The sequence below is a fragment of the Thamnophis sirtalis genome, unplaced genomic scaffold (genome assembly GCF_051295495.1).
Source record: "Thamnophis sirtalis isolate CommonGarterSnake01/CBP01778 unplaced genomic scaffold, rThaSir2_p1.2 scaffold_1, whole genome shotgun sequence".
NCBI classification, from domain to species: domain Eukaryota; kingdom Metazoa; phylum Chordata; class Lepidosauria; order Squamata; family Natricidae; genus Thamnophis; species Thamnophis sirtalis.
This window is the reverse complement of record NW_028261381.1, coordinates 9,918,704-9,934,576: the sequence shown is the minus strand read 5'-3', so window position 1 is coordinate 9,934,576 and position 15,873 is coordinate 9,918,704. Positions and strand designations below refer to the sequence as shown.

At 38.3% G+C, this 15,873-nt stretch overlaps 1 protein-coding gene across 4 annotated transcripts in view; it reads right to left on the bottom strand.

Moving 5' to 3' along the window:
* The window catches only part of STK17B (serine/threonine kinase 17b), a 37,045-nt gene continuing 21,172 nt past the window's right edge, over positions 1–15,873 (bottom strand). The window contains exons 5-10 of one of the 4 annotated variants that reach the window (XR_015695702.1): positions 15,637–15,763; positions 13,445–13,493; positions 11,790–11,969; positions 10,689–10,965; positions 3,991–4,161; positions 1–653 (exon numbers count right to left, since the gene is read on the bottom strand). Coding sequence is in view for 2 of the 4 variants with exons in the window: in XM_087707654.1 (XP_087563780.1) it covers positions 4,032–4,100; positions 10,689–10,965; positions 11,790–11,969; positions 13,445–13,493; positions 15,637–15,763 (702 nt within the window). In the remaining 2 variants the exon portion in view is untranslated. Of the gene's footprint in view, positions 654–3,990; positions 4,162–8,699; positions 10,966–11,789; positions 11,970–13,444; positions 13,494–15,636; positions 15,764–15,873 lie in introns of those variants that run through there. The other 3 variants (XM_087707654.1, XR_015695707.1, XM_087707660.1) reach the window with 3 other exon arrangements.

Here is a 15,873-nt window from a genome sequence, read left to right as displayed (position 1 = left end):
TGGAAAGCAAGAAATTAGTATTTATTACATGTATCTATTTTAGAATGCTGCTGTAGGATTTGGTGTGGAATTTCTTTTTTTTGAGAAGAGCCTTTACATGTCATAAATATAAAATATTGAAGCAGGTCTGAGAAAATGGAAAGCTACATAATGGAAACACAGATATTATTCTCTCCATAAAGACACAAGGATTTAGTCATGCATTTCCCCCCCCCACACTTCGAACTCAAACTTCTAAGGTTAGTTGAATTTTTGTGTACATGTAGCAGTTGAAAGATAAACATGGCAAGTTTCTCATTCATCTTTACTTTAAGATCACACAGCCTGTCAAATTCTCAATTTCAGGTTATACCATTTGCTATATCAAGAACATTCCACTGCTTTGTATGTTTCAAGTAGCCTATGCATTTGACGCTGTAGATATCTAGTTAACTTCTGAGAGCTATTAATCAAAATGAAGTTTTAGTTGCATTTGGTGTATTTATGATCGATGTGCAGTGGTTTTAATTTCCTGCGTCAGTTCAGTTATGCTTCTTTCATATATACCATATGCCAATTCATGTTTGAAGTATTCATGACAAATGTTACAGAAATACAACCGCAAGGCAGCTGGAAATTCTGGGAGATATAGTTCTCATAAATTTGCAGGGCACCTATTTGGGAAAGAGTAATATACAAAAGAACTATAGTCAATATAGCATATTTTTCAGAATATAAGATGCTCTGAAGTATAAGACGCACCCAGCTTTTGGGGAGGAAAACAAGGGGGAAAAAATCGGCCTCTGCCTCCCAGCAATCAACAACGAACAGTACAGACGATATACACTGTTTGTGTATATCAGAATATACTTGTACAGATGCTGTTAAAATTGATGTGGCTTTCTGGAAGTATATGTTATTCTCTGCTATTTAAAAGAAGGTACAATAGCACTTCAAGTCAAGCATTTATTCTCCATTTTGTTAAGTTGCCTAGAACAATAATAAAGCAGTCTTGAAAAAATAAGTCTAATAATTTGAACATTCTATAGGCATTTAGTTATTGACTTACCTCTTTGCAGCAAACAGCCCCTTTCAACTTGAGTTTCAGCACAGGCCTCCCAATGATCAGCTGTTTCAGGCTGCAGGGATTGCCATAGCCATTGCTGCCTCTGCAAGCCCCATTTTCCCCATTTGCTGCAAGGAGGCAAATTGCCGGGAGGCAGAGGCCAAAGGGTGGGGGCCGGCGGGTGGGCGGGGTCCTACATTCAGTGTATAAGATGCACCCAAATTTTCACCCTTTTTAGGGAGGGGAAGTGCGTTTTATACTCCGAAAAATATGGTATCTCATGTTGGTTTAAGGATCTAACTAAATCATCACTAAACCTTTTATATATAACCTGTATTTACTATATCCGTGGCACGACAAAACCGCGCTCGACTAAGTCGCGCCCGATTAAACCGCGTCGCTGACGTCATCAACAGGGGGACAACAGGGGGCGCGGAGAAAGAAGGGCGCTTTAAATAGCGCTTTGAAAGCAAGCCGATTCAACTTAAGGTAAGGGTTAGGTTTAGGGTTAGGTTAAGGGTTAGGATTAGGTTTAGGGTTAGGTTTAGGATTAGGTTTAGGGGGGTTAGGTTTAGGTTTAGGGGTTAATTTTAGGTTTAGCGTTTACAGTGTGCTTCTGTCTCCACGCTGTTGATGACGTCAGCTATGCGGTTTCGTCGAGCGCGGTTTAGTCGAACGCGGTTTTGTGGTGGAACCTACTATATCTACTGTACTGTTTTGGATGAAATTTTTATTGAATTAATATCCAGCTAGCTATATAGGTACATTCTTTTAGATCACTGCAAAGTAGTCTGAGCATTTTGTTTTTAGTACAAAGACAAGAGTATATTTTTCTCTTAAATACTGTAAAAGTTAACAGTCCAGGAATCCAATTTGGAACATTTATCACTTATTTTAATTCTTATTCCCTTGAGAATGAATGTATGAAAATTCATTTGGGAGAGCTACAATCGTGGAATGCATAATTGTAACTGCAAAAGTGAATCAACTCCCACCCACCCAGTCCATTACTTAAGAAGTTAAGGAAGTTTTCCTTTGAAATGTCAGGGGAAAGTCAGTTATTTTCAGAACAACATGTGTGGTCTCCAAGCAACTATACTTAGGGCAAACCATGATGTTTGTAATGTGCAAACCCAAGATCTGGTTTCTCGATTCCAGGAGCATGTTTTGACAAGTCAAGCCAATCCAAGTCAGTAATGCTGAAAAGTTACTGCATTATCCCGTCAAAACAATTTACTGTATTCCCAATCACAGGAAACAAATAAGGTGATGAAAGCTAGGAAAGGCCAGAATGATTTCTTTTTTAAAGTCACCCACATGCTTTTTGAATAGCAAACAACTGTGGATTTTCTGATCTTTAGTTTCTGTATTTCAACCGTATCATTTTATGCGCCTGTTTATTTAATTTTCGGTAGATGTGACAATTGTTGACTTTAGGAATAGAAATATAAGCAAATCTCCCAGGTGCCTTTTACTTGATAGCTGTGAAGTTTAGGGTGACCTTTCAGCTTCATCTGCAGAAAGCAAAACAGGGCAGGGCAGAATACATGGCTACAATTAAAGCCCCAATGTACTAATCTATGCTGCGCTTACTCATGTTTTACTGAATTAACCTGATTAGGTTGACAATACACAAAATAAACTAACTGTGGAGGCTGCGTTCACACAACACGAAGTGCAGATTAACTACCCTCCTTTTAAGCTACTATGCATCATCCCATTTTTTTTCTCCCCCAGCGGACATGTGGCTTTCTGTAACTGCTGAGCATACAGCGGGAGTTCATCCTAAGGCACCACTTACATGCTTCAAGATTTTCTTTGTATTTCTGAGCATACTAATATCTCTTTTAAGCTTATACAGGTAGTCCTTGACCTACAACGGTTCATTTAAGTGACCGTTCGAGTTATAATGGCACTGAATAAAGTGACTTATGACCGTTTTTCAGTTACAGTTCAGTTCCAGCATCCCCATGATCATGTGATCAAAATTCAGATGCTTGGCAACTGGTTCATATTCATGATGGTTGTAGTGTCCTAAGGTCACGTGATCATCTTTTACAACATTCTGATGAGCAAAGTCAATTTGGGAAGCCAGATTCACTTAACAACAAGGTTACTAACTTAATAACTGCAGTGATTCACTTAACAAGTGTGGCATGAAAAGTCGTAAAATGGGGCAAAACTCACTTAACAAATTGCTCACTCAGCAACATAAATTCTGGATTCCATTGTGGTCATAAGTTGACGACTACCTGTATATAGATTTTTTTTTATTTTAATTTCAGTTTTGTCCATTCTCAGTCTAAGTCTACTGTTAGGAAAAATTGGTTTTCCTGATTAAGAGATTAGAAGTAAAACTGGAGCTAAAAATACAAAGAGAAGTATTAATCTAAGGCTATATTCAGTAACATATTGAACCATAAACTAGCTAATCACATTTGAAGGTACCACAAGTACATATTGCTTATGTACACCTGAACACAATAAAGGCTGTTTTATTTCTATTTTGTAGACTGAAGATAAATGACTAAGATCTAACTGTTGGAGGAATAAGAGAGACAAGAAGATCATCTGAATATTGTTCTAAACAGGGAAGTCATAATTCAAAGATGGGATTATCTCAGGTGCTTCAGAAACACTTCAGCATCATTTGTTGCCAGGAATAAAGATTCTAAAATGAAAGCGGCTTTCCATTTTAACTACTGGTTTAAGATAATCCAGATGTTCAAAGGAAGTTCTCTAAAACCTTTTTGAAAATGAAATGCAATTGTTATGAAACAAATCACAGATAAACAATAGCAACAGGCTTCTATTTTTTATATTTTCAATGCTAATATTTTTATGTGAAAGAAGATTATGAGTGAAATTTCAAACAAATAAACTGAACTGGTACAGTTTGCTGTATTAAGGCTTAAAGGTTTAAAATGGACTTTTTGATACCCCACCTTCAAAGTTTGTTAGCTTCATGAATACATATGATTAGGAGTCACCCATAGCTGCATCCATCAACCAAAGGGTATAAACTGTTCGTCCCCTCCTGATGGCATGAGGGTTCCTTCAGAGAAATCAGGAACATAAAGATAGACCAGTTGATGCATTATTTCATGAAATATTAGCTGTGTAAGGAAACAAAATGCAAATACAATAAAATATTGGTTTATTAACTATCAATAAAATAGACTTGAATGAAATGGACCAAATCCCACTGGGTTACTGGGATTATTGGGAATATTATTACTATTCCTCCTTGGCCTCTAGGCTTCAGATCTATTGTCTCATTCCTTGCCATATCTGCCATTTTCGCCTTGATGCCTCCATGGCCAATTATTTTCAAGGATTGCCCAGTTTTTCTGAGGCGCCCAACTGGACACCTTCATCAGCGAGACAAACCCACTGCAGCTAAGAGTCAGCTCCTAGGAATTCTGTAATTGAGGATGTCTTATCTTATTATTCGGTGGATGTGTTGTTTGCCTGCATGAAATCTAGCAACAGTTTATATTGGAATGGGTGATGCGCAGGCTTGATAAATTAGCAAACTGACAGGCTGAATTGGAAGCCTGAAGAGACGATGTTCAAGGAAAAATTGTGTGTGACAGTTGCAAAGGAGGTATAGCAGTCTTGTAATGACTTTGCCAGGACTGGGGAAGAAGGGAAGGGCCACTGTGAGACATCAATTCCAAGGAATCTAGGAACAGTCTGATTGGAATTGGTGATGCATAGACTTGATAAATTACCAAACAAACTGCTCAACTGACAGAGGCTGAATAGAAGCTTAAAGAGATGACGTTCAAGGAAAAATTGTGGGTGACAGCTGCGAATGAAGCTTAACAGTCTTGTAATGACTTTGTCAAGGTTGGGAAGAAGGGAAGGGCTACTGTGAGACACCAATTCCAAGGAGTGCCAAGAGTGCAAGCATCCATGGAAGTGAATGAAGGGAGGAATCCTTATCTCTCCCCTCTTTTTCTTGGACACTGGTAGCCTACTATCATAGCCTTCGGCCACATAGCCTAATGAAAGAATAGTTCTCCCAACCAATTGCCCTATTGAGATGCTTGGGGCAGCCATATCTATCTTCCTACAGATAGTCCGACCAGTCATTTAGCAATAGCAATAGCAATAGCAGTTAGACTTATATACTGCTTCATAGGGCTTTCAGCCCTCTCTAGGCGGTTTACAGAGTCAGCATATTGCCCCCACAGTCTGGGTCCTCATTTCACCCACCTCGGAAGGATGGAAGGCTGAGTTAACCTTGAGCCGGTGAGATTTGAATCGCCGAACTGCAGATAGCAGTCAGCTGAAGTGGCCTGCAGTACTGCACTCTAACCACTGCGCCACCTCGGCTCTTGAATTTAATAAGTGTTCGAAGTTATGACGGTTCAGAAAGGGCCTAACAGCCTTTGTAAAACACTGTACCGTCCCCACCCCATCAATGCCCTGCACTCATGTGATCGTCATTTGCTATCTTCTCTGACAGCTTCCCCAGAAATCAGTGAGGACGCTGGCAGTAAAGAATGCAAGTAAAGGATTTTTCCTCTTCTTCATCTGTATGTGTGTTCGTGTGCGCGTACACACACATGCACACCCAGTGAGTTCCCCATCCCTCCATGCAAGAAAGGGAACTTCTGCACTGGGCTGAAGAAATGAAGCATGGATTGCAAAGATCCAGGCTTCATTCCTCCAACCCAATGTGCCTTCTGTGCACGGAGAGGAGCTTCAGCAAGCTCCTGTCTGCCTCATAACCCACACAGCTGTTTACGGGATTGTAGTCATTGAGCAAAGGTATCTCCCTTAAAGACGGTTTCCTCAACAGAGATTCTGATCTCAAGTGTAGTCATCATGAAGGGCTACTTATATTCTGAACAACGTTTAATTTATGCCATTTGCTTTTCATTTTATACCATTATAATGACCTACTTGTTAATTTGTAAAAACTTGTAAAAAAAATAAGAAAAAAGTTCAAGGAAATGATTGGTTCATTAGTGGGAGAAAGTGGCAAGAAAGTGACAAGCAACAGGGAGAAAGCAGAACTACTTAGATCGTTTTTTTTGTATCAAAGGGAATGCAAAGAGAAAAAAACAAAGGGAAAAAAACAGTCCAACCTATCAAAAACAGCACCATAAAAACAGATTAGGAAGACAAGTTAAAATTGGCAAAAAAATCACCTGTCCACCCTAGACACGTTCAAATCACCAGGACCAGATGGATTACATCCCAAGGTTCTGAAGAAACTGACAGACATGATCTCAGAACCACTGAACTATATCTTTCAAATACCCTGGAGCACCAGAAAACTGCCAGAGAACTGGAAAGGAACTGATGTAGTTCCCATCTTCAAAAAAGGGGAGGAAATAATTAACTTTGTTAGTTTTATTTGCATTAGAATGTATGACACCCAGATGTCACACTGTTCACACACTGATTTGATATATTTATAAAAAATAAAAAAACTTGGGGGCGGGGGAGGGAATAGATTCATGAAACTACAGTCCTGGATCAGCCTGACCTCAATACTTGGGAAGATTCTGAAAAAAAATAATCAAGCAACAAATCAGTGGAAAATCTAGAGCAGGGGTGTCAAACTCGATTTCATTGAGGGCCGCATCAGGGTTGTGTTTCACCTCTGAGGGCCAGGGTGGGCGTGGCCAGCTCAACATCACTCGTGTCGGGGGCACCTGTGGTGGTCCAAGCACTCTGCCAGAGAAAGTGGGTTCCTGAGCTCTGTTTTCGGTTGCGACGGCCTCCTGTAACTCTCTGCCAGTGAAAACAGAGCTCCGTTTTCTCTGGCAGAGGCAATGTGGGCTACTCCTTTTCAGTTTCCAGGGGGTCCCCATGGGTCAGATCTAAGCACATGCGGGCCAGATCCGGTCCCCGGGCCTTGAGTTTGACACCCCTGATTTAGAGGCAAACAAAATCATAACCAAAAGCTAACATGGGTTTGTCAAAAATAGATCACAGCAGACAAAACTTATTGCATTCTTTGACAAAGTGACAAAATTAGTGGACCAGAGGAATGCTGTAGATATAATTTACTTGGACTTCAATAAGTGATTTGATAAAGTAGACCACAACCTATTACTTGATAAAGATAGAAAAATGTGTGTTACACAGCATCAACACCAGATGGATTCTGCCTGACCAGCCGCACTCGATGTGTACTTCTCAATGGAACTGCATATACATGGAGGGGAGTATGCAGAGGAGTACCCCAAGGCTCTGTTTTAGGCCCAGTACTCAACATCTTCATCAATGATTTGGATTAGGGGATAGATGGGGAACTTATCAAATTTGCATACAACAACAAGCTGGCAGGAATAGCCAACATTCCAGAAGATAGGCTTAAGATATAGAAGAATCTTGACAGATTTGAACATTGGGTACTATCTAACAAAATGAAATTCAATCATTAAAAAAGTAAGGTTCTACATTTAGGCAAGAAAAATCAAATGCACAGGTACAATATATGTGGTACCTTGCTCAATAGTAGTAACTGTGAGAGGGATCTTGGCTTTCTAGTGGACAATCATTTAAATATGAGCCAGCAGTGTGCTGCAGCTTCCAAAGCCAACAGTTCTAGGCTGCATTTAAGAGAGGGATAGAATCAAGATCACATGAAGTGTTAATGCCACTTTATAATGCCTTGGTATGACTGCACTTGGAATACTGCATCCAGTTTTGATTGCCGCAATGTAAAAAAGATGTTGAGACTCTAGAAAGAGTGCAGAGAAAAGCAACCAAGATGATTAGGGGACTGGAGGCTAAGTTGCTGGAATTGAGTGTGTCTAGTTTAATGAAAAGTACTAGGGGAGACATGATAGCAGTGTTCCAATACCTCAGGGGCTATCACAAAGAAGAGGAAGTCAAGCTATTCTCCAAAGCATCTGAGGGCAGGATAAATAAGCAATGGATGGAAAGTAATCAAGGAGAGAAGCAAACTAGAACTAAGAAGGAATTTCCTGACAGTTAGGACAATTAATTAGTGGAATAACTTGCGTCCAGAAGTTGTGAATGTTCCAACATTGGGAGTTTTTAAGAAGAGGTTGGACAACCATTTGTCTGAAATGGTATAGGGTTTCCTGTCTGAGCAGGGGGTTGGATTAGAAGACCTCCAAAATTCCTTCCAACTCTGTTTATTCCATTCCATTCATTTCTAATTTATCAGACATTCATGAACAATAATCCATCACCTCTGTGCAATTAAATCAGTTAAAATGAATTTTCACTATATCTAGAGCATCTGATATAAAATATTTATCGTTAGGCATTAGTTCAGCAAGTAAATTGATATTTAATCAATTGTCATAGATAAAAAGCTCCATATTTGCTAATTTATTTTTGGGCAGTGATCCCACCCAACAGAAAAATTAGCTGGATTATGTCATAAATCTAAAATATCTTTTGTACTATGGCTTCAATCCAAACAACTTTTTTTGAAGGGGAGAAATAATTCAGATAATGAGGCTTTCTAGATGAAGCTTTGAGCCTAAATTCACTAAAAATTGGCAAGAATTAAGATTTGACCCTTTCCTAATTTTAATTATTCTTTTTTAGGAATCATTTTTTTTATCTAGTTGAGAAATAACCCTTTTAAAATTCATTCTCTCTGTGCCAGTAACCACTTACAAAGTCCCATTGATATTGAACACAAAAAAAGAAGTCAGAGAACAATTATAATTCCAATAAAATTATATACAAATGTACGCATTAACTAGGAAAACTTACAAAATTAGATATATTCAAAATTTAGAACTGTCAGATTCAAGTCGTATCCCAAATTTACATACATATACAAGTATTTATAAAATCTCAAAAATTCTCTCAACTGAAGGCAAAAATTACTCATGTACTCAAAACATTAAAAAAGATTTAAGACTGGAAGGAAAGAGTGAGAAATGTAAACTTAAAAAAAAAACCACAACAGAAATATTTATTGTATCATATACATTTTTTATAAAGTGCTATAATAATTGTTATTGTGGCATACTCTTTCACTTATCTTTCTTTCTTAGTAAAATATATTAATGTATTATGATCTTTTTTTAAAGACTTCCTTAAAGTACCAATTCTAAAAATTAAATTAGATTAATGTATCTATGGGTAGGGGAACCCATGCATTGCATATTGGCTTTTTAACTGAAAATCAGAGGAAAATATGGCTTTCAGTATTGAAATTTTGTACTAATTTTAGACTCTGGTCTTGAAATTGCACCATTTTTTTCTCCTTTCTGCATTACCCCTTATGGATGCAGTTCGTCTTGTTATTTGTGAGATGAGGCTAGTAAACCGAGAGCAAACCCTAATCTAATCCCTAACATGGCACATTTCAGGACTGGACATTAATGTGCATCTGAATTAATTAGATACTTAATGTCACAAAGACTGATTCTGTTTTCTCTATTTTTCTTTGCTTTATTTATTCTAATGAATATTAATGAAATATTCGTATTGCCATTACATTATTTCAGTTAGCAATTTTTTTGTACCACCTTCCTTGGAAGTAAAATCCATTAACAAACTGGGATTTCCTTCTCCGTTCACAGAAATAGGATTGTGCTATTACTACCATCTTTGTTGGACAAGATAAGCAGTTTCAATTTACATAGCACAGAAATAATTGTATTTTTAATTTGGGAGGAGATAATTTAATACCATTACCTGACCCTGTACATTTTTCTGGAAGATCTTATTTTCAAATTTAAACCTCAGAATATTTAATTTGTTGAATTCATAATATTACAAGGTTATTGTCTCTAAATAGCTTGGTATTGGGCATGGAAAAAACATTACTTCCTAAAGAAAAAATGCAGGGTATATATTTTTCTTTTGGCACCAGAAGTATTTTCAATCTCTTCCATCTTATTTATATAAACAAGAAATTGAAGATTTCAAAGTTTGCATTCAATTCAATCCAAAAATTATCTCTATAACAAACAAAAAAAATGAACGTGAACAACAATTTATGTTCCATGTGGAACTGATCCACAACTGAAAACTCATTTTCCCATAAATGAGGCAATAAGGCCCCTTCTGAGTAAACATGTAAAAAAAAAAGGTGGCTAAACAGAAATCCAGTCCTAGCACTTTAGTGATTAGTCCAAGTAAAAACATAGACACGAAAAAAGGCTTACTGGACTATACTATATACTGTTAACAATTTGACTTTTTTCAACAAACAATGACAGGATGAGAATGTTCTTCTAGGAATGAACAAAAGGACTCATTTCTTCACACTGCCAAGTTCATGTAGTTTCAATTACAATACAAATGCGTATGTATTATCACATCACTCTTTGGCTTAGAACTTGGCTCTATTGCTAACTTTAAAAATACTCTTACCTACTTTATCAATGATCAGACCAAAATGCCATGTTTTGAATGTAGAAAGTGCAAATATACCCAGTTACCTGTTTGCCTCCAAAAACAAGCCACTTCAGGTGCCAAGACTCCAGTCTCTCAGGGGGTCATGCCCATTGCCAGCAATGGCAGCACAAAGAAGGGTCCAAACAAGATCAACTGAAAGTGCATTTCCAGAATAACAAAAATGCAGTTGTGGCCAAGCTATCATCTCAAACCACTTGCCACCAGATTAATTTAGAATCATAAATACAATTCAAGATAACCTGCAGGAGTGCATTTGTTAACATACTAAGTCTGTTGGGAGTTCTTGAGGATATTGCAAAGAATCATCAAACCGGAATCGTTTGGAGACTGTACTGCTGTCTTCTGGAATATTCTCTTTATCTTCTTGCTCAATGCATGCTCCATTAGACATGGGCCTGTTATTAATTCTCTCTTCTATGCTCTTATTCATATTATCATATGCTGGAGAAGAACTGGGGTTTTCTTCGGGGCTATACCACAATAGGAATTCTCCTTGCCTAAGCCAAGAGTGGGACAGGCAGGCCTCTGCTGTTGGTCGCTCTCTACAAAATAAAATAAGAGATATGTAGATTTAAGATCTGGGACTTAGGTTGCAATTGAGCCAAAAAATTGATAGTTCACTACCATTTAGCCCTGGCACAGACTATCAAATCTGTCCACTAGATTTGACAGGATACAAATGGAAAAGAAAGAGGGTTTATTCCATTCTCCTCCATAACAATTTCAACACCTTGCTACCAGATTCCTCAGTGAGCTATGTAATCCTAAACAAAAGCTAGTTACCCTAAATCAGCTCTTTTATCCTAGATTTCAGAAACTTAGCAGCCAGGAAAAAATACTGACAGAAGTGAGGGAAAACAAGATGAAAAGTCCCTATCGCTTTTCTAATGTAGTATTTGAATCAGGGGATGTCAACCAAATTGACCAGTTATTACTACCTCTATAATGCCCCCTAACTCAAACATTTACCCTCCTGAGCCGAGGTGGCGCAGTGGTTAGGGTGCAGTACTGCAGGCCACTTCAGCTGACTGTTATTTGCAGCTCAGCGGTTCTAATCTCACCGGCTCAAGGTTGACTCAGCCTTCCATCCTTCCGAGGTGGGTGAAATGAGGACCCAGACTGTGGGGGCGATATGCTGACTCTGTAAACCGCTTAGAGAGGGCTGAAAGCCCTATGAAGCGGTATATAAGCCTAACTGCTATTGCTATTGCTAATCAACAGATAGAAATACGGAACCCATGATAGATCCAAAGCCCTCTTGCCCATTATGAATCAAAATATTTTTCTTATCCTGCCTTTCTTTCTAATGGTATATTAATGTTAAAATATTTTCTCTATACCTCTTTCTCCATCCCCATAAACTTACTCAGGATTTTTAACAAGAAGTTTTTGGATGAAATCCCTGGCCAATGATGAAACGGAAGCAAATGTTTCTTCTGAATAATCCACATTGACTTGAGAAACGTTGAGGTATGTTTCTTGTTTATCTGCTCCCATAAATGGAGATTCATGTATAAGCAGCATGTATGAGATTACACCTACACTCCTGAAATTAGAGAAGGTATATGTTTTTCATGTATGTTAGAAATGAAAATATTTCTTGCCGATAAGTAACAGATGCTAAAACATTATCTTTTTATTGCTTTTTCATTTACCTATCAGAGAAAGTCATTCCAATTATATTAAAGTTTTCATATACTTGGATTACGGTTTTGATAAAATAAGTTCCTGAAACATGCAATGTTTTGTTTATATTTTCCACATAGGGGATCAAGCACCAGGATATTTGTCTCATCAGTGTCTTATAACAAATGTTAACTTGATTATATAAGAAACAAAAGGCTTTTCATAAAGACTTTAAAAATCCTGGCAAGCATGTCCCATGCTAAGACACAATCTAATTCTGCAATAAACCAGGGAAGTCACCTGCCTGATACTCAATCCAAAAGATAATTGTTACAGTGAATAGAAGCAAGTGCCATACACATTCCATTGTACTTGTAGAGATAATGTGAATCACACACAAAACTTCCAGACATCAAACTTGAAATTAGTGAAGACATGAGCAGAGTTTGACGGCCCAAGTTCTGCAATTCAAGCGTATTTTTCAGGAACAGAACTTAAGGATCTGTTCTGGTTGAGTTCTAAAATCACTAAAAAGTGATTTATTTGAAGTGGGATTGGGTTATTGGAGCAAGAATGAGAGGAGGATTGCTTCTGAAAGTAAGCAACTGTTTTCCTTATCCATATCCAAACTCATGAAAGCCAGTTTTGTATAGGGGTTAATGGCACCAGGGTTAGGGTTAGGGTGAAGCTCTGTGCCTGCACCTGCCATTCCGATGTCCCCTTCCCCTATGCCAGGCTGGGCCACCAAGCTGGAAAGTATGGGGACCGCTGGTTTATACGGTAAACTTGTTTCACCTGGAATTCATATTACATTGTATAAAGCAGTGTTTCCCAACCTTGTTAACTTGAAGATGTCTGGACTTCAACTCCCATAATTCCCCAGCCAGCATTCGCTGGCTGGGGAATTCTGGGAGTTGAAGTCCGGACATCTTCAAGTTGACAAGGTTGGGAAACACTGGTATAAAGAATCCAAATAAATATAAGACAGTATGATGGTATTTCTGATCATTGAGGAAAAGTCAGAAAAACAAAGATAACAAACCACCACCGGTTTCATAGAAAACAGTAACTTATTTAACAGATTTTAATTAATAATACTCATAGATGACAGTTCTCCTTTAAATTAATCACCAACAGGTGATGCTTAAATATACTGAAGCAAAAGTCCATGGAAATCTGTTTTAGGCTGTTTCCACCTGGAAAAAAAACTCACAGGAAATAACTGTCTGCCCCAAATGCACTTTCTAGTTCAGGAAGATCATAACTTGTTCCCAAAGGCCATAAGTGTTCAAAAAGGATTTTCAAAGACTAATGAGACAATCAATAAGCTTTTAAGATGAAACTATACAATCAAGGTATTTAAAGTTGCTTTAATCTTTTAAGAAATTACCTTACCATATGTCTGTTGCTGTAGTAATGGGATCATAATTTAAGACTTCTGGTGCTGGAAGGAAAAGATACCATTAAATACAGTATTAAAATAATGTTATCATACATTCAAGATAATCGCTGATCTGCCACACTATTTTACAATACACTGAGAGTGACATACAGCTCACTAAAGATATTATTTATCGACAAGAGTGACTGTAGAAACTAACGGTATATACCCCACATTGACTTGATTCACTCAATACACTAAACCATAATGTTATTTAACTGAGTTTAGCTTAGTGTAAACTTACCCACTATGTTTTGTAAACTATAGCTTAGTATGCCATGTAAACCAAAAAAAATTTCAGTATTCTGATTTTTCCCATTTATTTCTAGGAATCTTGCCTTCGCTAATTTAAGTTCATTTGTACAAACCAGAAATGGTCTTTTAATTTGTTTCTCATAATGCACCTATCCAGCCCTCATAACACACAGAACTATATGTGATCATAAGTATCTTAACTGAATTTGGAGGCTGGGTGGCACATCAGCATGCTAGCTCATATTACTGCTTGCACCACTATATTTTCAACCAGCTGTAGCTTCCTGATGGTCTTCAAGGGCAGCACCACAAAGATGCATTTCAATAATTCAGTTGTGAGGTGACCTGGGCATGTGCACTACCTGAAAGACCTCTTTTCGGTATTGGTATACGGTGCCTACCGTATTTTCTCAAAAATAAGACCCAGTTGTATTTTCTTTTGGGCATGAAAATAAGCACTCGGGGTGCTTATTTTCGGGGAGGTCTTATTTTCTTGAAGTGCAGGAGATGGCGAGCATGGGGACCAACAGGAATGGGAGCACAACTACCGCTGGCTCCGCCCTCTTTGTCCCACTGTCTGCTTGCCCGTGGCTGTAATGGGCGAAGCTTTCAGCATGCCCCTGTCTCCAACCGCCTTGCGTGCTGGCCCAGCTGCTGCTGAGACACTTCTTGGCTGTGGTGGGCACTATGCTGGCCACCAAGCAGCTGCCCATGCTGTTACTGGTCTCATGGGGGCTCTTTGCCTTCCTGGCAGGGCAGGTGGAGGCCAGGGTGTGCCGAGAGCTCGATCCCGATTGAGGCTGCAGGCAAGCAGACAGTGGGCAGAAAGGGCAAAGCTAGTGGTAGCTGCCCAAACATTTTTTGCCCAGGGAGGGAGGGAGACGAAGTTTTGTCTGCTTTGAAAGGGGACACTCTGAAACGGAGCTAATCACTCCATTTCAAACCATCCCCTTTGCAAGCACACAAATCTTTGAGTCCCCGTCATTTCTCTGTCTGGGTGAAAAGTGTTTGGTTGCCTATGGGGCGCTTGGAAAGGGACCACAGGGAAAGAGAAAAAAATAAACATTCATTTCTTAATAGAATATAATGACCTGTTACAGGAAAATTATTTCTTTATAATAGTTTGTGTATAGTATATAATTGTGATAATATAGATCTTATATTTAGTCTTATATTTATACACCATTTCTATATGCAACTCTTTTTTTATGTGTAAGGAGACTGTAGCCCCCTTCTTCAAGTAACTGAAGACTTTATAATACAACAGGGAAACCTTCCAACAAACACATAATTACTGTATTTTTCGGACTATAAGACGCTCTGGACCATAAGACGCACAATAGCTGTAGAGGAGGAAAACAAGGGGAAAAATAAGCTTGTTCGCTGCAGCCGCAACCCATTTGCCACTGCCCATTCACCGCAGCCTTTCACCGCCACCCATTCGCTATGGCCGGTTTGCCACTGATCGCCACTGCCTAGAAGAGCTGATCAGTGCGCACCAATCCCCCACTGCAATTTTCGCTCTATACAATGCACAGACATTTCCACCCACATTTGGGGGGGGGGAGTGGAGAAGTTTGTCTTATAGTCTGAAAAATACAGTAATTACAAAAATAATCGAAGTCCAATATAAACATAATTTTTGGGTTATTTTGTGTTTTTATTATGGGGCATTCATCTCCCAATTAAAAATGGTTATGCACCTGGGCCACAATTTCTCCAGCTTATTTTGAAGTTATACTTTTTGCATTTGGAAAAAAATGTGCTTTATGGTTACTTGAAGAACGTTTGAAGATGAAATTTTGTTTTAGTCTTGAGAGCAAACATTCTTCTAAAAGTCTGGCTAGTGCAATGTCAGGGAAAATGCATTCAAATAATATGTGCAAATTACCTTGATATTCAGGTGTTCCAACAATTTCTCGTAGTTCACCAAAATTTCCAATATTCCGAGACAAACCAAAGTCAACTATTTTTATGTCACCAAGGGGACATACACTACTCAACAAAATATTCTGGGGCTACAATAAACAAACAAACGTTATTGATATATAAATGAATTAATTATTTATATTATATTTGAAAATGTATACATCAATGCATGAACAAGGCTACCTATACTGGGATAATC